Here is a 22,673-nt window from a genome sequence, read left to right as displayed (position 1 = left end):
GTGCAGATAATAGACACTGATATTCAGTGTTTTTTAGCACTACTGTTGCTGTTTCTCTCTGGTTGAGGCACTCTACAATCTCTTCTCGTTTCAACTTGCATTGCTTCTGCAACAGGTTACTCTACTCACCTTCAGTAGTTCCCAGCCTGGGGTCCACAGACCCCCTCAGTTAACAGTAGAGGTCCAAGGCATAAAAAAAGGGTTGGGAACCCCTGGTTTAAATATTGCCTTACATTCCCGTATTCTTATTTGATTCCAACCTTGTGTACGACATCCTGATTTTAGAGGATTCACCCGCCTTTCTGAAACAAGCTCTACACAATCTACAGGTCCTGGTTAGATGTAGTCAACAGAGATTGCTCTGATCTATCACTCCTCTGCAGCCTCTCTTCCTCTATTATTTAAAGACCTCTCAAACTCCTTCTTTGAACTATGCCTTCAGTCACCTGCATCTCCTTAACTGTGCATACCAGCGCTTCGGAATCGTTGTGCTAAAGGCATTGTGTAAGTGCCAAGTTTTCTTGCAAATCTGCAATGTTTAAACAAATTTGTTGGACACTATTGGCAGGTGGAATGTGATCAAGTACTATCTCCAAAAATGGACTGATGTTTTCATTTATCTGTTCCCATTTTGCATTTGGCTCCAATTTAAGTATGACCGCCTCTTCTAGCTATTCTTCTCATGTGATCCCTACTTGATAATAAAAGTTTATTATATGCAATCCCCATTTATAAAAGAACACCTTGGTAGCTATTCTTGCTGCCCAGCTTATCCTCTAAACCTGGCGTTAGAACCACTCCTGTACTCATCCATCAGCTGTTTACACCTGGAGAAGCACAGCTTCACAGCGCCAAAGACCCACGTTCAGTCCTGACCTCCGGTGCTGTCTCTCTGGAATCCACACATCCTACTCGTGTCCGATGCTCTAATTTCCTCCTACATCTCGAAAGTGTATGTTTCAATGTAGACGAGCTGTAGAATCCGAGCAGAGTGTGGGGAGAGGTAGGACTGGAGTTAAAATGGGTGGTCCATAGTCAGCATGAACTAGATGGACGGAATACTCAGTTTCCATACCTTATCTCTTAGAAATCTGAGTGTGTAGTATAAAAAGGCCAAGCATTTGGAGGGCACGTCACAATCAACAGTGTAGTGACAATAAACAACAGGAATTCTGCAGATGCTGGAAATTCAAGCAACACACATAAAAGTTGCTGGTGAACGCAGCAGGCCAGGCAGCATCTCTAGGAAGAGGTGCAGTCGACGTTTCAGGCCGAGACCCTTCATCAGGACTAACTGAAGGAAGAGTGAGTAAGGGATTTGAAAGTTGGAGGGGGAGGGGGAGATCCAAAATGATAGGAGAAGACAGGAGGGGGAGGGATGGAGCCAAGAGCTGGACAGGTGATAGGCAAAAGGGATACGAGAGGATCATGGGACAGGAGGTCCAGGAAGGAAGATGGGGGGGGGGTGAACCCAGAGGATGGGCAAGGGGTATATTCAGAGGGACAGAGGGAGAAAAAGGAGAGTGAGAGAAAGAATGTGTGTATAAAAATAAGTAACAGATGGGGTACGAGGGGGAGGTGGGGCATCAGCGGAAGTTAGAGAAGTCGATGTTCATGCCATCAGGTTGGAGGCTACCCAGACGGAATATAAGGTGTTGTTCCTCCAACCTGAGTGTGGCTTCATCTTTACAGTAGAGGAGGCCGTGGATAGACATGTCAGAATGGGAATGGGATGTGGAATTAAAATGTGTGGGCACTGGGAGATCCTGCTTTCTCTGGCGGACAGAGCGTAGATGTTCAGCAAAGCGGTCTCCCAGTCTGCGTCGGGTCTCGCCAATATATAAAAGGCCACATCAGGAGCACTGGACGTCCCGATGCAGACTGGGAGACCGCTTTGCTGAACATCTACGCTCTGTCCGCCAGAGAAAGCAGGATCTCCCAGTGGCCACACATTTTAATTCCACATCCCATTCCCATTCTGACATGTCTATCCACGGCCTCCTCTACTGTAAAGATGAAGCCACACTCAGGTTGGAGGAACAACACCTTATATTCCGTCTGGGTAGCCTCCAACCTGATGGCATGAACATCGACTTCTCTAACCTCCGCTGATGCCCCACCTCCCCCTCGTACCCCATCTGTTACTTATTTTTATACACACATTCTTTCTCTCACTCTCCTTTTTCTCCCTCTGTCCCTCTGAATATACCCCTTGCCCATCCTCTGGGATCCCCCCCCTGTCTTTCTTCCTGGACCTCCCGTCCCATGATCCTCTCGCATCCCTTTTGCCAATCACCTGTCCAGCTCTTGGCTCCAACCCTCCCCCTCCTGTCTTCTCCTATCATTTTGGATCTCCCCCTCCCCCTCCCCCTCCAACTTTCAAATCCCTTACTCACTCTTCCTTCAGTTAGTCCTGACGAAGGGTCTCGGCCTGAAACGTCGACTGCACCTCTTCCTAGAGATGCTGCCTGGCCTGCTGCGTTCACCAGCAACTTTTATGTGTGACAATGCCTCCTCGCGTGGTAACGAAACGTTTGCAAGTAAATTGCCAAGGTCGGAGAACAACTCACCCAAACATCAACCACCTAAGCCTCACATTTTCCAAATTATTTCCATCCTGTTACTAAGGATGGTTATGTCAGCAACATTTTTAAAATTGTGTCACTGGGCTGGGGAAAAACAATAATCTAAGCTATGAAAAGTTGCTCAAGTGAAGTTTTTTAATATTGATTCAGTAAGAAGCACCAAGTTAAACTTCAAGGAGTGCCCTGATGAGGCCACTTTTTATTAAACAGAATGCAACTGTAAAGAGCCAGTCTGAGAAATGAAACTCTGTATAATGAACCTACAATCAATAGTCTGAAACATCCAATGAACAAATCGCAACAGGAAATGTGCATGATGTAATTGAATGCCATGTCCTGATTCATGAGTGGATATAGGAGATACAAAATACAGCTTGCTCATAGTTGACTTATGAGTAGTTTTAATCATGAGATAGTGAAATGATTAAAGTTGAGTCTGTCTTTCAGGTATCGGTGGACTATGCAAATCCTGCAAGATTATTTATTTTAGCAAAATAGCCCCTTTGAGCTGTGCCGCCTAGCAAATCCCTATAACCCCTAATTTAACCCTACCCCAGGGGTTCCCAAACTTTTTTACACCACAGACACCTACCATTAATTGAGGGTCTGTGGATCCCAGGTTGGGAACCCCTGCCCTAACCTAATCTCAGGACAGTTTGCAGTGACCAATTAGCCTGCTAACCAGTACATCTTTTGACTGTGGGGGGAAACCGGAGCACCCGGAGAAAACACACATTTGATGGGGAGAACGGACAGGCACCTTACAGCGGACGCCGGGATGAGACTCTGAACTCCGACACTCTGTGGGGTACCAAGCATCGCGCTAACTGCGCTTTTACCCTGGCACCCTAGGGGTTACTCTATGATATATTCCCACATTTTCAGTACCATACCTCTGATATCTAATCATTACCGTGCAAGAGGGGATGGCCAGAGGGCTGAGGAAGGAATCTGGTAGAAGAGGAGAGTGGACCATGAGATAAAGAGTAGGAGACAAAGACAAATATTCAGCATGAATTATGAATAGTTACTTCTGTGGAATAATAATCACTGAAAGTAATTATGAATAACACACGAATTGTAGTTAATATGCATAAATTGGGGGGGAAGGACAGATCAACTAATGGCAGGTATGTGAGGATTTGGTTATCATTATATTTAATTCATGACTTGTATTAGTGTTTCAACTATATTAAATTGTGCAGCATATTTGTATAAAACGAGTTGAGGGACTGGAAAAATTGCTCATAAATAATTTAAAAAACACCTTTCCTTGTTCATCCATTCTGATTTAATGTTATTCCACTATAGTCTGACAATTGAGAACTTTTCTTTGTTCGTGGGCTGGAAGGAAGATGATGCTTGTGACCTTACAAACCAGAATCACGCATTAATGAAATGTCTGCCCACAACCCTCCACAGAGTGAAGGACCAAGCCCTCTAACGTTAGAAAAGGGAGTGCTGCCGTAGGCAGAATGAGTCTAAATTTTAGTCTCAAATGAACATTCCAGTCTGACACTCTGTAATTAGCAACATATTCGAACAGTCGCCTTGTTTCCCTTTGCGCCGCCAGCTTCTACGGTGTTTGCAGATATCTCTTGCCCTAGATAGGACGAGAGACTGATCGGTTAATGGAAAGGAAGCGAAAGCTCTCGGGTATTCAAAGCGGGCCGCATGGTTGGTTACAAGCTGCAGTCAGAGTCTGTGAAAGACGGAGAGGTGGGGGTGGGGTTACAGGGAGAGAATGGGCTTTTTGTATGGGGGGATGCTCCCTGCACATTGATCAAATGCAGCGCAAACACACACGGATGGACGGACTGCAGGAAGGAGTTGATCAGTTGTGTGTTGTAGAAAACGATGAGGAAAACTAGAGTGCATGCAGGATTTTTCCCAGTGTATTAGTTCCAGGCAGAGTCGTGACAGTAAACGAGAGGGAGGGTGGGTAGGGGGGAAGACATCAAGGACCCAGTATGCAGCATGCAGAGTGAGCGGGGGCGCAGCAAATGATTAGATGCTGCAGGAAAGCGCCATTGTCTGTGTCAGCAGCCTTGCCCCTTGCCAGATTTCTCCATCTTCATTAAATGCATTGGGATCTGCAGAGAGGAGCCGTTTGCTCAATGGTGCTTTTTATCACTTGTTTCCTTTTCGCCGTAAAGGTAGGTAGAACGGAGTCTTAATAGCAGCGGCACTTCAGAATAAAGTCTGTTCAGCAGTTCAACTGAGGAGCATTGATATATGCAAAGGAGAGTGGAATTGATGCAATTGTTTGATAGCCTGTATATATTTTAGCATCTTGTTAAGGTCTCCCCTGTACCCCGCTACGTGGTTTCACCAAAGCCAACACAAAAGCTCGATTTAGTATAATATGCTTGCAGGCGCAATGAAGTTATTTTTTATATAGCACTGCTATATTCTGGTCTGGTTTAATTCTGTTTTCGGGTTTAGTCACCTTAGGTGTATTCTGTAGTAGCTGGGCACTTTCTTTTAGAAAGAGGAGCTGCTTATATGTTTTCCAACCTTTTTTGTAATTGTGGATTAATATTTAGATCAAATTAACAATCAAGCGTTGTTTACCCTTTTAGCTTCCAGCAAAATTAATGTATTTTTAAATAATTGGGGTCCAAGGAGACTACAAGAACGTTGACCCTTTCATTTCATGAGTTTAAATTGACACATTTCCCAAGGGTAACCACACTGCCTTTTAATAGTCCTAACAGTCATTTGTAGCCCTTTCCAAACTACAGGAGCTGCCTGGAAAATGTTTGTGACATGTGTGAATATATTTTGGTAAATTTGACTTAAGACACCTAAGGTTAAACAAAATGTATAATTGGGCTGTTCTGATGGATGGAAAGAAACTGGTAATTGTTAACGATGTAAATTTACAAACAAGAATTACGGATCTGTGTATATAGAATAAGCACACTTCCAAACATGGGCGGGGGGTGGAATTGTGGAGGTAAATTTGCATAAATCCAAATCATAGTGCATCAGGAAATCCCCAGGCCTCTAGATTGATAGTAATGGACAGATGTGCTGTGGACCAGAGGTAATGCCCAGTTAGGTAGATGCCAGGAGCTACATCTAGGTTGAAAGGCGAGACTGTATTCTGCCCATACATAACGAGTCTGGAAAGTTTCCACCTTCTGTATTCTTTCTTTCTGATTGTTCCGAGGCTCTTCATAATTTAAAAATTTGCACAGTCTTGAATCTGGCTTAATCACACCCAGTAATGTAGGCATCCTTTTGTGCTTTATTTTAGACTTGAGTACAAACATCCAGACCATTTTGATTCTGAGGGAGGCCCACACTCTGAATTCTGGTTCAGTGTGAGAAACAGCCAAGTGTGCCTGCTTCCTTGGGAGGATGCAGCAGATTTGGCTTTCTTTTGTATTAGAGCAGGGAACGTATCCCCTGTCCCTCAAATAGTTGTTTATTTTTGAGAGATTGCTGTGTTTCATGCATCCCTACAATGACCACTTCATTGGACGTAAAGCACTTACGACAAAATCTTGGGCAAATGACTCCCCAGTGTTAAAGGTGCTGAAGGTTTACATATCCCAAAGTGTAAGTTGATCCTCGTTTATTACATTTCCTGGTTGAGAAGCATGAAGGCAGGGTAGCTCCTGGCTTCAGTCTCTGGTCTGTAATGAGTTGTCACTTCTCAGCTACAGGGACGATATCTTCCCCTGCATGATTTTCATTGTATCACTGTACGCGTTCTCCCTATGTTCTGAGGTACATGTGATGACTAGACTTGAATCCTCCCGTAACAGGATAGGGAATAGCTCGAGTTGTTCCTTCTTCCCTGCTTCCAGCTATTCTCTGTTGGAAGTACTTGGGTCCGGCATCAGGTGTAACAGGTTGCCTGATTTCACCCTAAGACACAGAGGTTGAAAACCCTGCTCTAGCCACCCTGCAGAATAAATGCTGGTCAGTGCTGTCAAGCAGGAGTGTAAATGTAAGAGCTGAAGTGTTTTATAACCAAGTGCACAGTCCTTCAATGTAAATCTGTTTTACTTGTCGTGCACTAATGCTCAGCTTGATGTCAAGTCTCTTCCTGGGTAAAAGCGTGTTATTTATAAGATTTCTGTTTTGTGATCCATCTGTGAATGAATTTTCACACGTAAGGCATGCTTAATCACAGAGCAGCTGGCTCTGCAGCATGAAATTAAAGTTAAAGTTGGAAGAAATAACATTCTTCTAATGTAAAATGAGAAGATTTATATTTGCTTTGAATTATGCATCATATACAGGTATGAGCAAGAATCACGGAGAGTTATTGTTGCATAATGTCTGGATCAATCTCCTCAGCTAGAGTTGCTTGCCTGCATGTATTATTTAATTTCACAAGTTTACTTAGAATATATTTAAATATCTCAAACCTGTACTGGTATTTCAAAAACACTATTAATAGAAATACTCATGGAGATTTGTTTTAAATTTTAAGTGGAATGATGATTTACAAACTGATCTGAACTTACTTGATAGGTCTGATGCTCTTGAGTCTCAGATATTATTGTACCCAAGACCTACTCCAAGGAGGACCATAATACAGACTGTGGGAGTGTGTTGCAGTGTTGGAGGTGATCTTTTTCAGATGAGACATTTTAAATGAGGCTGCCACTGTTTCAGGTGGATGTAAAAATTGTGGGAAACAATAGCTGTTGGTGATTTAGCTGTTCAGAACCTTTTTGTTTGACATTCAGTGAAATGATGGGTGCTATGGCTAGCTGATTCCCAACACCCCGATTCAAGTTTTTCCTATTAATTTATTCACCTCTAGACTTGAACATAATGACTCGCCATCCACAAATCTCTGATGTACAGAATCTCAGATTCATGGTCCTTCTGAGAGGAAATTCCTCCTTGTATTGGTCAAGAATGGATAAACTTCAACCCTGATATGGCATCCTTTTGTCCTACATTTTCCCCACCTGAGCTGATGTCCTCATTCGTTACCTTAGCAAATAGCTTTTGGATTATAAACAGAAGCTTAATGCTGGAGGTACAGTACTGCAGGTCAGGCAGCGTCTGAGAGGAGAGAAACAGAAGTAATGTTCAATGTTGGAGAATGAGAGAAGTCAAGCATGTTTTAATCTGCAGTGAAGCAAGAGAATTGGCCGCAGTGATGCCTCGTATTGTGAATTTCAGTTCTGAATGCTGTTTGCTTGCTTTATTGTTTGCACGATTTGCTGCTTTTTCTCTCTCCTCGTTAGGTGTTCAACAATCTTTTTAATGGGTTCTATCACCGTTCTTTGTTTCATGGCTACCTGTAAGGAGACAAATCTCAAAGTTGTATGAAGTATACATACTTTGACAATAAATGCACTTTGAATGCCTGTGATAGAGTGCAGACCAAAGGTGTTAATGCAAAAATTACTGTAAAAGAAATATTGTCATATTGGGGCAAAAGAAAAATAAAACCAGTTGAAACAAAGGTACTGCCACATACATGTCCAAAGTAAGTTTATTACCAAAGTACATATATCTCACCATATACGTATAACCCTGAGATTCATTTACTTGTGGGCATACTCAACAAATCCATAGAATTATAACCGTAACAGAATCAGTGAAAGACTGTACCAACTTGGGTGTATAACCAGTGTACAAAAAACAACAAACTGTGTAAATACAAAAAGAAACAAATAATAATAAATAAGCAATAAATGTCAAGAACATGTGATGAGAGGTCCTTGAAAGTGAGTCAGAATGTTGTGGGAACATTTCAACAATTGGAAAAGTGAAATTGAGTGAAGTTTTCACGTTTGGTTCCTGAGGGGTAGTAACTATTCCTGAACCTAGTGGTGTGAGCCCTGAGGCTCCTGGACGTTCTTCCTGATGGCAACATTGAGAAGAGAGCATGTCCTAAGTGATGGGGGTCCCTGATGCTGGATGCTGCTTTCCTGCGACAGCATTTTCATGCAGATGTGCTCAGTGGAGGGAAAAGCTTTGCCCGTGATGGACTGGGCCATATCCACTACTTTTTGTTGGATTTTCTACTGAAGGACATTGGTGTTTCCATGCCAAGCTGTGATGCAGCCAGTCAATATACTCTCCACTACACACCTATAGCAGTTTGTCAATAGATGTCATCCCGAGTCTTCACAAACTCCTGAATAAGTAGAAGCACTGCCGTGCTTTTCCTCGTAATTGCACTTATGTGCTGGGCCCAGGACAGGCCCTAAAAATGATACCACAAAGGAATTTGAAGTTGCTCACCCTCCCCACCTCTGGTCCTCTGATGAAGCCAGGCACATGGACTTCTATTTCCTTCTCCGGAAGGAAATAATAACCTCCTTGGTCTTGCGGACGTTGGGCAAGAGGTTATTGCTATGGCAGCAATCAGCCGGAGAAGGGAGGAGAGAAGGGGGGGGGAAAGGAATTTATTTTTACCAGAAGGAGTCGATATTCATGCCATCAGGTTGGAGGCTACCCATTAGGAATATAAGATGTTGCTCTTCCACCTTGAGGGTGGGCTTATTGTGGCACAAGAGGAGTCCGTTTACCAACATGTCAGATCAGGAAGGGGAGTTGGAATTAAAATGGTTGGCCACTGGGAAATTCCACTTTTGGTGGATGGAGCAAAGGGGCTTCACAAAGCAGTCCTCAATTCACAATGGGTCTCACCAATATAGAGGATTCAGTGTAAACAAGCAGAAAATATTGGGAATAAGATTAAAAATGCTCAAAATTATAACTGTTAACTGTTAAATAATATTCCGTTTAACTGATCCTGGGCAGTGTCTTTGTTTGCACATTCTCCCATAGAGTGACTACATGCATTGTTTCCCATTTCCCCAAATACATGAGGTCAAAAAGTTAATTGGCCGTGATAAATTTCTGCTGAGGGAGTGATTCTGGGATGTAGTGATGGAGAAGTAGGGGGAATAAAATGAGATTAGTGTAATTTCATACTTGATGTTCAGCATAAATTTGATGGGCTGAAGAACCAGATTTTGTGCAGTGACTCAGTGAAAACAATGTTTGACAAGCACTGTTAGAGTTCTTTGAGAATGTAAATAGCAAGATGATAGACAAATTGTGTATTTAGATTGTTAAAAGGCAGTCAATTAGGTGCTAGTTAGAATGTCACAGGGACAATGTTGAATTTGCAGAATCCAGTCACTAATTTAACATCTTGCATTCCCACACTGACCTGTCTATCTCTGGCCCCCCTACGATGGTCCACATATGCTCAAGGAGCACCACCTCATGTACCATCTGTGAACATTACAGTCTTTGAGATTTAATATTAAATTTAACAACGTTCCTCTCCATGCATGTAGCTCTTTTTAATAGTTTAATTTTAATAGTTGTCTCTAACAGCGTTTTAAAAAATTAATCATTAACTTGGTAAATTTGGTCTGTTCTCTACCAGAGATTTGCTGTTTGCTCCACTTTCTCTCTCCAATATACTTCACATTTCTGGTTCCAATGAAGGCTTCATTATAGGAAGGATGGTTGCCTCATTATAGGAAAGATGTGGAAACTTTAGAAAGTGTGCAGAGGAGTTTGTCAGGATGCTGCCTAGATTAGAGAACTTGTTTTAAGAGGAAAGATGGAGTGAGCTAGGGCTGTTCTCTTTGAAGAGGAGTGTCTTCATAGAGTTGTACAAGATGTAACAGGCATAGATCGAATGAATAGCCAGAGATTTCCTTTCCCATGTTGGAAATGGCTAATACTAGAGGGCATAATTAGATTATGAGAACACTCAGTCCTCTTTTATTGTCATTTAGAAATGCATACATGCATTAAGAAATGATACAATGTTTCTCCGGTGTGATATCACAGAAAACAGGACAAACCAAAGACTAACACTGACAAAACCACATAGTTATACCATATAGTTACAGCAGTGCAAAGCAATGCCATAACTTGATGAAGAACAGACCATGGGCACAGTGAAGAAAATAGTCTCAAAGTCCCTGAGTTGATCGACTCCCAAGTCCCTGATAGCAGGCGGCAAAAGGGAGAAACTCCTGCCATAAACCTCCAGGCACCGTCAACTTGCTGATACCTTGGAAGCAGCCGACCACAGCCGACCCTGAGTCCATCCGTCCGAAAACACCGAGCTTCCGAGCAGCCTCTCCGATACAGCCTCCCGAGCACCATCCTCTGCCGAGCGCCTTCGACCTCTCCCCGGCCGCTGAAACACGCAAAGCCGAGGATTTCGAGGCCTTCAGCTCCAGAGATTCCTGTTACCACACAGTAGCAGCGGCAGCGAAGCGGACATTTCAGAAGTTTTCCAGATGTTCCGCTATGCACTCACGTCTGTCTCCATCAAATCACAGGATTGTGCACGGTCCCCTACTTGACAGATAACAAGTATTCATCACCGGAGAGGCCGCGCGCGCTGTCGTCGCACCGCCATCTTCTCCCGAGGTGATTTTAAGGTGATTGGAGGAAAATATAGGGGATTTTTTCACACAGAGAGTGGTGAATGTGTGGAACACCCTGCTGGGAGTGGTTGTAGAGACAGATACATAAGGGGCCTTTAAGACACATGGGTGATGGAAAAACGGAGGATTGTGTAGGAAGGAAGTGTAAGATTGATCTTGGAGTTGATTATAAGATTAGCACAACATTGTGGGCCGAAAGGCCTGTAATGTTCTATGTTTTTTTATCTGAAACACTGGCTTTATTTCTCTCCCCACTGATGTTGCCTTGACCTGCTGAACGCTTACAGCATTCCCTGTTCCTATTTCAAATTTCTGACATTTGCAGTTTTTAAATTCAAGCCAATATAGGCTTGATGTGTTCTCATATGACATCTACATTGTCACAGGAGTCATTATAGTAAATCTTCTCGAAGCAATTATGTCCTTCAATAACAGGACCAAAATTACATGCAGTGCTTCAATGTGTTCTCTGCAAATCCCTGTGTGCCTGTCGCAAGGCTATTCTGCTTTCATACTTCAGACTCCTTGTGATGAACGCTAGCATTTCATTTGCCTTCCTAATTACTTGCTATACCTGCGTGCTAACCATCTGTGTTTATTGTACAAAGGCATACAAATCTCTCCCAACACTCGATTCAATAGTCTCACACGATTCAAATAATCTGCTTTTGTTCTTTCTACCAAAGTAGATAACTTCGCGTGTTCCCCGCATTCTACTCCATCTGCCACCTTTTTGCTGGCTCCCAGCCATTTTGCCGGCTGTTCGTGTCCACACAACTTGTGTTCCCACCCGTCTGTGTACTGTTAGTTAGCTTTGACCACTACAATCAACTCTGAATCTTCATCTAAGTCATTAATAAGAATTGCAAATAACTGTGATCTCAGCGTTGATCCCCATGGCAACTCTCTAGCTGCAGTTTACCAACCTGAAACTGAGCTGTTTATTCCTACCCTACACCAATCTTTCATTTGTTCTGATGAATATTACCACAAATACCATGAGCCCTTTTGGAAATCCAAATATACCACATTTTTTGTATGCACCATACTAGGTGCACCCTCAAAGAATGCTGATAAAATTGACAAACATGATTTTACTGTTGTTTAGTGTAAATCTACCTGATTGGATTATGATTTTCTGAGGGTTGTGTAACTACTTTCCTAATATTGGACTCCAGCATTTCTCAATTACAGATACCCGACAAACTGGTTTCTATCCCTTCATTATTAAGTAAGAGTTAGTTTTGCAGTTTCTGTTCTAGTTTATTTTGAGAATCTGGGCAATTTTGAAAGATGAAAACCACATGTTTAACTATTGTCATGGTGTTCACTTTCAGCGACCTTGGATTAAAACCGTTAAGTCCAGAACATTGTCCTTCTCGTTATTCTACCCAGTTACTGTCTGTGGTGAGGGGTGAAATGGGAAGCTGAGCTAATATCGCAGTTCGATCACTGATAAAAACCAAGAAATCAATTTCAGAGTACGTTTATTATCAACCCCTGAGACTTGTCTTCTTGCAGGTGATCACAAAAACAAAGAAAACCAGAGAACCCTTTTAAAGATAGAACCCATATCACAAGACCATCAAACGCACAAAGCACACAAAACAAATAAAAAACACACAGTTAACATTAAACATCGAACTGCAGAGTCCCCAAAAGTGAGTTCACAGCCATGAGCCACCGAGGCAAGTGAAGCTGTCCTGAAAGCCAATGACCACGGAGATAGCCGCAGAGTGAGTCCGTTCAGTGCGATGTCGATGGCTGCTGGCCACAGCCACATTCCCAGTTCTGCAGTATGTACGGACAGAAAATTAAGTGCTGTTCCTTAAGCTTGGATTGGGCATCAATCAGGATGCTGCAGTCTGATAGGTCAGAGTGGGAGAGGGAATTAACGTGGTTGGCAACAGGGAGCTTGCAATCTCCCGGGTGAACTGAACACGGGTGATCAAGGTGACCATGTTGTGAGCACTGAATGCAGTACACTAGATTAAAGGAACTGAAAGTGAGTCACCATTTCACATGCAAAGAATTTTTTAGTCCCTGGCTGGTGGGAAGGGAAGAGGTGAAAGTACAGTTGTTGCCAGAGAAAGTGCCAGAAGAAGGAAAAGTAGTTGTGGGAATGGAAGAGAGGAATTAGAAAGGGTATGACAAAATGCTGAATGGGGAGAAGAGGAAAAGACGTGTCTGGTGGTGGAATCTCTTTGAAGGTGGTAGAAATTGTGGACAGTGATCGAATGAATGTGGGGCTGGTGGAGTATGAACTGGGGACCGGGCAACCTTATCCTTGTTCAGTCATCCATCTGATGTATTATCTCAGCTTTTCTTTTCCTTTTCATTTTGTTTTGGGAATGGAGGATATGCTCAACCTGACCTTACGGGCATGTCTTCTAGTTCAGCTTTTTGCAACTTCGCCATTCTTCTGCTCCTGGTCCTTTTGCTTACATTATCACCTCTCACTGCTCCTGTTCGCACATGGACATCCCCATGGTCACTCCAGTTTTCCCCACCCCCACAATCCCTGCAGCTCTTTTTTTGTCTCCTTTTCATTTCCGGTCAGGGGGCTCTGTTCTCCGGTGTTCCCTCTGTTTCTATTCCTTTAGTTTCAGCCTGAGCTGCTGAAAACTCCCATCATTCTGTGTTTAGATTTCCAGCTGTTTTTTGTTTGATTTTCAGATCTAACACCTTGACTGCAATGGTTTCAGATGTTGAAGAATATGACAAATACAACTAGAATCCTTTTCTGCTTTAATTGCCCTCTGGTTTTTGAGATTATTTGTTGTCAATGTTTAAACATATTATTATACAGTAATTAAATTGCCACATAGACGTTGACACCCAATTCAGTATTATGTACCACATGCTAACTAACCACTGTATACTTCTGAACAATTATGACCCGTGAGTTGCTTTCTAGTTCCTTGACTAGGTCAGAATAAAGTTGTATTCCATCAATCCCAAGGAACAATGAAATGTAGTTCTTTAATTTTTCAATGAAGTGTGAAATTTCATTGTATATTGTGAGATGGAGCTCTACCTGGTAACTGTCTTAACACTTGGCTTCCAGTCAGATACTGCTTTTAGAAAATAATTGACTGTAGTTCTCCTTAAATTAACATTGCCTTACCACATTAGCTGTCAAAAATGGTATGATTAAAGCAGGGCTTATTTTGCCTGATTTCACTGCTGCCTAAATCACTTCCAACCTTGTTCTGTTCATTTAAAGATATGTTAACAAAATCTTGCTGTTGACGATTGCTTAAAAAGAAGCATACCCTAGGATAGGATTTATTTTTCCTTATTTAATCCAGTAGAACTAATTGAAGAAATAAGAGAATTTTATTGGATGGATTTATCTGGGTGAGTATAGGACCAGAGGGATCAACCTCAGAATAGAAGGACATTCCTTCCGAATTGAGATGAGGAGGAATTTCTTTAGCCAGAAGGTGGTGAATCTGTGGAATTCATTGCCACAGTCAGCGATAGAGGCCAAGTCATTGGGTATATTTAAGGCAGAAGCTGATGGGTTCTTGATTAGTCAGGGTGTCAAAGGTTATGGGGAGAAGGCAGGAGAATGGGGTTGAGAGGGAATAATAAATCAGCCATGATAGAATGGCAGAGCTCAATGGGCTGAGTAGTCTAATTATGGTCTTATTTTTATAAAGTTATGCTTCTATTGCACCATACCCAATCTTGGAGACAAATTTCCAAAGCCATTCATCTTATTACTTTTAAGATGGTGAGTGTCCAAACATTATATGAAGGTTATGACCTTAGCCAGAGCCTGAGTTTGATTCCCTTCAGTTCCCAACTAATGGGGGAACATTCGTGGTAGATTTTCCAATCACCAAAGATAGTCAGAAATCTGACCTTCTCTTCCTGCCACGACCTTAGCTGACACAAGACCTTTTTGCTTTAACTTCTCTCTCACCTTCAGTCCTCCACACCAAATGTAAGATCCAGCTGAAAAGATTGAGAGATGTGATTTTTATTCACTCCAGTTCACTCTCTTTTAAATATGAGGCATTAGGTGATTTTTCAAACCTTTGTGTGAAACCTGTACATTCTAATCATGCAGTTTCCTAGGTTCCTGTGACAGCTTTTCAATGGATGATGGACAAACTTCAGGGTGCAGAAGCACAGAGAACCCTCCTTTGAAGCAAAAACCTGCCGTTTTCACACAGCACAGCAGGGGAAAATTGCTGTGCTTATAGTGCACTTTGAAGAATTTTAACTTGACCAAAAGGATCATTGTATTTTGAACACTCTCCCAAATGTCAGAAATTATTTTTACTTTCAGTCATTGAAAATGTTTACTGATTAGCTTCTGATGCTAATTTGAGCCGGAGGGAACAATAGTGTAATCTCAATGAGGTGGTTGAAGAAAAATGTAGGGAGGAGGTGTCAGAGTTAAGTTTTATACACAACATACTGAGTCCGTGGAGCACCTTGTCAGGAATGGTGGTAGATGCAGGTACATTAGAAGTATTTTAAAAAACTCTTGGATAGGTACATAGATAATAGAAAAATGGAGGGCTATTTAGGAAGGAAGGGTTAACATGTTGTTAGTGTAGGTTAAGAGGTTGGCATTACATCGTAGACCAAAGGCCCTGTAATGTTCTATGTTACTGATCTGAAACACGGGCTGTATTTCTCTCTCCATCGATGCTGCCTGACCAGCTGAACACTTGAAACATCCTTTGCTTCTGTTTCAGCTTTCTGACATCTGCAGGTTTTTTCCCCCTCCAGTCTCTAAATTTTTGCATTCTTCAATAAAGTTGCCCTGATCTAAATTCCAGACAGTATAGGTTTGATAGAGGGACCCTGGATGTGGTCACTTTGTACTAAACCTGTTAGTGATCAGAGATTAGAATCGGAAATAATCCCAGTGGGCTGAATATGTTGGAGCCAGGCCGCTGTGTGGACTCACCCTCTGGGGAAACAGAGCTTCCACATCTGAGAGGGATCCGACTTGTGGAGCAGGTTGTCACTGGTGAGTCTACCTTGTCCAGTGAGTCCTAAGGCCCTGTCTGTTTACACTAAGGAAATCTGTGAACCCTTGCCACTCTAAACTGCTCATCAGTTTTTAACTTCCTCTGATAAATATTTTTGAATAATCAAAAGCATTTACCTGCACCAATCTTTTTCCCATTCTGGCCTTGGCCAACCCTCCACGGGGTAAGACTGAGTGACGGGTATTAAGCGCACTCAAAGCTTTCTCTCAGCCGGTCAACGACAGAGTAGATGTACCACTATTTGACCCTCTGCTCACTTCCCACTCCCATGTTAGAGAGGAAGCCTGAGATGTCCCTTGGCTCACTTTGCTGTTTTTCCTTCAAAACTGGCCATTAGAGGGCATAATTTAGCACTGTGGATTAGGAAAGGGGAGAATTGCTGACATTTCAAGTTAAAATGTCAACAATTCCACCTTCCCTTCCTCTCCCCTCCCTAGCTCCCTTCAGATACAGCTCAACCTGCAGCTTATTCCAGCAGTTTATTGTTCTACGATATAATCAAGGTTACTTATTCTTCAGGATTGCCATTTGATCTCCCAAGAGTTATAAAATTATAGGGGCAATGAAAAGCTTTGAATTCTACCTGATTAGAAAGCCTTTGGACTTTGGTGGATTAACAGATTTTCTGGACTGTTTGATGTTCTTCTAGTTAGTACCCAAACAGACTCTTATTTCTTTGTTCCTATATCTCTTTATACTACCTTTGTGTCAGATGGTATCTTCCAGTGAACTCATTAAGTGTAAAGGGATCGGGCAGTACACGGGCACTCAGGACCCTAGTTGAGGCCACACGTCTTTTTGCCCTCTAAAGCCCTGCTTAGGTTCCAAAGTAACGAGTCGACCAGATGCCAGGTCATTATGATTTCTGACTGATTGGGTGGTTAACTAATGGGGTTCTACTGTGCTTTCAGTGGGTGAAGATTAGTTTGATACTTTCAAAAGTTTTGACCGATCTTGTGGTAACTTCTACTTTGGAAAAGGCACACTGTACAACTTCATGCCAAAGAAACAACATTATCTCGAACTTCAAAACGTTACGTATATGTTACGTTGTGAAACCCGTACGGCATGGCGGGAACACTAGGTACACGAGGGCCACCGGAAGAACAACAACGGAAGTAGACCCCCCCCCCCGATATCCTAATTAGTATTAACTTACTTTTAATTACACTCACATTACAACAGATCTGACTGTCAAGCCTAAAGTCTTGTTCCATATACGCTGAGAAGAACTGAAATCCTCTTAAATCAGGGGGTTCCCACCTTTTCTCTGCCTTGGACCAGTGCCATTAAGCAAAGGGTCAGTGGACTCGAGGTTGGGAGCCCCTGATTTACAGTAAGTTGGCCTCAGTTTGGAAGAGTTTGATGCTTGTTGGAGTAGGGTACACACTGCCATGTGGACTCTCAGTGGGAAGTAACTTGTTTTTTCTCTCAGTGTTTGAGGGGTGGGGGTGGCGGGGACATGAATGGGCAATATCTGAGCTGGGGAAGGATGATACATGGGCTACCAGGTGATAGACTGAGGTGAGGACGAAGGATGATGGACAGACAGTGCCAAGTGGGAAGAGTGGAATTGAGACAGACAGGTGGATGATAGGTGAAGCACACACAGGGAAGAAAGAAGGCAATACCTATAGAGGCCGGTGTGATGTGTGTGTGGACTGGAGCTAGAAATAGTGTGCAATGTAAATATAATAGATTTGAGAATACCACAATAAATCACTCAAGGCAAAGGTAGTAAGTGATCATGTGTGGTTTTTCTTTGCTTTAGATAAGAAAGCAAACATCACTTAAATCTTGCAAAGCAAACTTAACCTTTGAATGGAAATCAGCAGTGTAGATGACCACTGTGATTGGGATGGAATAAGATATAGATGATACTGATTGGGGAGGGCAACCTTAAAATAAAAGTGCTAAGCACTTAGGCACAAGAACTCAATGTGCGCTCCATAATATGCCAGCAGAAACTCTACCAGTGTAGAGATCTCTGCTGAATTTGGCAATGTTGCAGTAGGAAACCAAAAGATATGGTGGCAGGTATCAGAATCTGAATCACTGAGTGTGTGTCTTCAAGCTTCTGTACCTCCTTCCTGATGGCAGCAGCGAGAACAAGGCATGACCTGGGTGATGGAGGTTCTTAATGATGGATACCTCCTTTTTGAAGATGTCCTGGACACTACAAAGGCTAGTGCTCATGATGGAGCTGACCAGGTTTACAGCTCCCTCCAGCTTGCTTTGATCCTGTTCAGTAGCAACCCCCTCTCCCCACTCCCCATAGCAGATGGTGGTGAAACCAGTTAGAATGCTCTCTACTGTACATCTGTAGACATTTTTGAGTGCTTTTGGTGACATACCAAACCTTCTCAAACTCCTAACTCTGAATGAAGTATAGCAGCTGTCATGCCTTCTTTGTAGCTGCATCGATATGTTGACAGCAGGAATTCTGCAGATGCTGGAAATTCAAGCAACACACATAAAAGTTGCTGGTGACGAAGGGTCTCGGCCTGAAACGTCGACTGCACCTCTTCCTAGAGATGCTGCCTGGCCTGCTGCGTTCACCAGCAACTTTTATGTGTGTTAATTGATATGTTGAGTCCAGGTTTGATCCTCAGAGATATTGACACCGAGGAACTGGAATTTACTCACCTTTTCCACTTCTGATCCCTCTGTGAGGACTGGTATGTGTTCCCTTGTCTTACCCTTTCTGAAGTCCACAATCAGCTCGCTGATCTTCCTGATGTTGCAGGCAAAGTTGTTATTGTGACACTACTCAACTAGTTGATATATCTCGCTCCTGTACGCCCTCTCATCACCATCTGAAATTCTGTCAACAAGTAGTGGGCAAGTTGAACCGATCCCAGATTTTCTGTCCCTTTTTGAAAGGATGTAGCAAGAAGCTAGTTTTTAATTGCATTCTTTGGTCTCTCTTTTGAAGGACTTAAACCGCTCAAACTTTACAGTGACGTATTAATCAGTGGTCACATTTGTTCTGATCATTCTTCAGGATCAGTACATTCATTTCCAGGTAGAAGCTCATTCTTTTTGGTTCACATCAGAAGCTTTGATGCTTGACAGAACAATGAAAGGTACAGACATCAAATTAAATAGCGTGAATGCATTTAACAGGTATTATTCTTGCTCACAGCTGACTTACGATTAACATTTACACAACTGTGACTTTATGCATTAATTCACAGTTTAATTATGTTTTCCGAGGTTTGGTTTTTTAATATTAGTGGTGTATATTGGAACATACCCAGAAGCATTGGAAAGCTACCAGCTTAATTAAAACAACTGTGTCTCCATTAATAAGGAGGTGAACTAAATCATTTCATAAATACACAGTAGTCTAAGCTGAAGAGCTTTGGGAAGCTTGTGACTTGGCTTGAGACACTGTCATTTTGAGATGTCAATATCTTGAGACCTCAGTAGGCTTGGCTTGGTACTTAAAATGTCAGGGATTGGAGAGGCAGGCAGGAGGTTGAGAGTAGGGAATCGGACAGTTCAGCTGGGTAGGAAGGGAGGGGCAGTTGGATTATGAACGGGGGTGGAGGGAAGGTTGCATTAGAGCAGGGGTTCCCAACATGGGGTCCACGGACCGCTCGGTTAATGGTAAGGCGCCATGGCTTAAAAAAGGTTGGGAACCCCTGCATTATGGGACCGTCTGTATTGTGGGGTGGAGGGGGACAGCATATTTGGGAGAACCATGATGTTGCTGCCTTTGTTGAAGGTATGGAAGAGCCTTAAGGTTTATGTAAGCACTCTATTTGCATGCAAGTTCCCCGGTTTGTGGGATTAACACCATGCAGTTACAATGCGCCCTAGAAAATTCCCTGCCACACTTTAAAAGGAATGTTGCCCAGGGAACTGTGTCGTCAATTTAATGGCAAGGATGACTCGAGAGCAGTTTGTTTCACCAGGGTATGGTTACAAATGTGTTTTTGGATTAATTAAATCTACATTTGCACTGAAAATAATCATACTGTGATTCAATTGCTAGGCAAAATGGTGATTGTGATTTTACACTTTATTCGTCTATCTGCCCTGCGTTCTCTCTGTAAGTGTAACACTATGTACCGTATTCTGTTACTGTTTTTCCCCTTGTACTAATGCTTTGGAATAATCTGTACAAATGTCAGCAAAACAATGTTTTTTAGCGCAAACACGAGGAAATCTGCAGATGCTGGAATTTCAAGCAACACACATATAAGTTGCTGGTTGCTGGTACAGGTGATAATATACTAATTACTTGAGATCTTAACAACTGATTAATTATTTGTCGGGTAACTGTGTGTAGTGCAAATGTGACCACAACCAGGAAGAGGCAATGTTATTGACACTCTCTGTCATCAGTAAGGCTTTGGCATATTTTACCTGTCTACTCTGCTCATAATGCACAGAAGTATTGACTAAGGTTATGCAGTTGGGTCATTTAGTGAGGCTTGGTCAGAGAACTCTGCCTCTTGAGCTGGGGGCTCACGTACTGCAAACTCCTAATGCATCCTGTAGTATATGCATCTGTTTCTTTTAATGTAATGACTCCCCTTAGCACTAATTATTGACTGCTAACTTACACACGCATTGATTTGTTGCTTTCTCAGCAAAGTAAATATACACATCAACTTCTGCTCGCATGAGTGCTTTTATTTTTTTGATACGCAGTTGTGGAGACTCAACAGAATGGCGATGAGCATAAACCTGAATGTCAGCAGATATCACCAGCTGCACTGACAGTCATGAGAAGACAGAATTCAGAGGAAGGGAGAGAGGCAGTGAGGGGAAAGAGTGAACTGAACCAGTATGGTGACAGAGAAGGTGGTCACAGGTGCAAGTAAAGGGTGCGTGAGTAACAGTCACAGTACACAATGAGAGACGCACAACTAGCAAATCCGAAGTGAAAATGATGGCCTTAGTCGGGAAAGTTGACAAACTTGATAGCACCAGTGAGGACTAGGAATCGTAGATGGAGAGGGTTGAACTGTATTGTTGTGTTAGCAGTGTGGATGAGGTACAGATAATCTCCAGACTTCTTTACTTTTGTTGTTGCTCAGTCGTTTAGTCGAGTTGGACTCTTCGTGAACTCATGGACCATAGAGTTTTCATGGCAAGATGTGGAAGTAGATTGCCAGGCCTTGCTTCCGCGCAGATACTGCTGCTGCCCAGGTTGGGACCTGGTTGGGTTTGAACTCAGGACCATCTGCCTTGAAGTCCAGTGCTGATGCCACTGCACCACCAGCCGGCCCCTTCTTAGCTTAATGAGTGCTAGAATGTACAGTCTCTTATGCAGCTTGGTAACTCCTAAAAAGGCAGAAGGCAAGACGTTTGATAAAATTGTTGCAATTTTGCAAAATCACTTGAGTCCAAAACCGCTAATAATAGCTGAGAGACTTATATACTGCAAAATGAACCAGTCAAAGGGTGAAAGCATTTCTGAATACATTGCAAGACTGTGCAAACTTTCCCAATACTGTGACTTTAGAAATGGATTTTCTGGTGAATTAAGGGACAACCTTGTCATTCAAAAGAGGTTCCTGTCAGAAAGAGACCTAATCTTAGCATGGGCATTGACCATTTCAGTATCATTGGAGACTGCAGCAAAGGATGCAGCAGAACTACAGCAAGAGTCTAGAATGTGAAACAGACAAAATGTTCCTGAATGGTGCAAAAAGCCAAAAATGTTATCAATGTGGCAAATTCTCCCTTGATTCAAAGAAAAAGAAAAAGTACAACAGACAAAACCACATAGAAAGAGTGTGCAAGTCAGATGAAAAGCACAACTAAAGAGAAAAACCACACAGTGCAAAGTTTCAAATACAAAACTAAACAAATGCATAAAGTGACTGAATGTGAAACTGAATCAGACAACACAGAGTCTGACAAAGGTGAGCTGTCATGCCTAGAGCTGTGCCGCATTACTGAAGCAGATCACAAAATCATCTAGATCACAATAGATGTCTCTGGTGTAAAACTGAAAATGGAACTGGATACAGGGTCATCTTTGTCTGTAATTTCAGAGATGGACTACAACAGACTGTTTTCTAAGCTACCTTTAGAAAAGACCTCGGTGATACTAAAGACCTACACAGGCAAAAAAGTGTCATTCAAAGTCAAACTGAAAGTGATCTGAGGTACAGAGGCAAAACACAGCAGTTTGAGCTTTATGTGTTGAAAAGCAGAGGGCCTGTACTTTTTGGATGTGAATGGTTGAGACAAAATCAACTAGACTGGCACACAATCAAAGCTCTCAATGTGTGACCAACAGGCAACTGCAGCCCAAATGGTAGCACTAACCAGAGACTGTCATAGCCACTTAATGCTAATGAGAAGGTGTTTGAGAAGGGTACTGGTAAACTCAAAGGCATGAAGGCCAGAATTGAACGGGATGAAGCAGCAACAGCAAGATTCCATAAAACACGTCCAGTGCCTTACGCACTACGTCCTAAAGTGGATGCTGAACGTCAGAGCTTGAAGGCGTCTGGTATTCTCTCCAAGGTTGAGTGGAGTGATTGGTTCACACCCATTGCAGACAGGAGGAAAGTGTGAATAGTCCAAAAGATGTGAAACAACATTCAAGAGACTAATATCAGATGAACTGCGCACCCATTATGACCCATCTCCGCTCATCAGACTGGTGTGCGATGCCTCCTTCTATGGCATTGGAGCCGTTT

General features: G+C 42.6%; 1 protein-coding gene across 4 annotated transcripts in view; it reads left to right on the top strand.

The window, feature by feature from the left end:
- The first annotated feature begins 4,554 nt into the window (after positions 1-4,554).
- Positions 4,555-22,673, top strand: part of ptpro (protein tyrosine phosphatase receptor type O) — a 165,726-nt gene continuing 147,607 nt past the window's right edge. For 3 of the 4 annotated variants that reach the window (XM_063072457.1, XM_063072456.1, XM_063072455.1), the window contains exon 1: positions 4,638-4,741. In XM_063072457.1, the coding sequence (XP_062928527.1) occupies positions 4,667-4,741 (75 nt within the window). In that variant the 5' untranslated portion in view covers positions 4,638-4,666. Of the gene's footprint in view, positions 4,742-22,673 lie in introns of all 4 variants that reach the window. The other variant, XM_063072458.1, reaches the window with a different exon arrangement.

This window comes from Mobula hypostoma, chromosome 20, assembly GCF_963921235.1.
Source record: "Mobula hypostoma chromosome 20, sMobHyp1.1, whole genome shotgun sequence".
Taxonomy (NCBI): domain Eukaryota; kingdom Metazoa; phylum Chordata; class Chondrichthyes; order Myliobatiformes; family Myliobatidae; genus Mobula; species Mobula hypostoma.
This window is presented reverse-complemented; position numbering and strand designations above follow the sequence as displayed.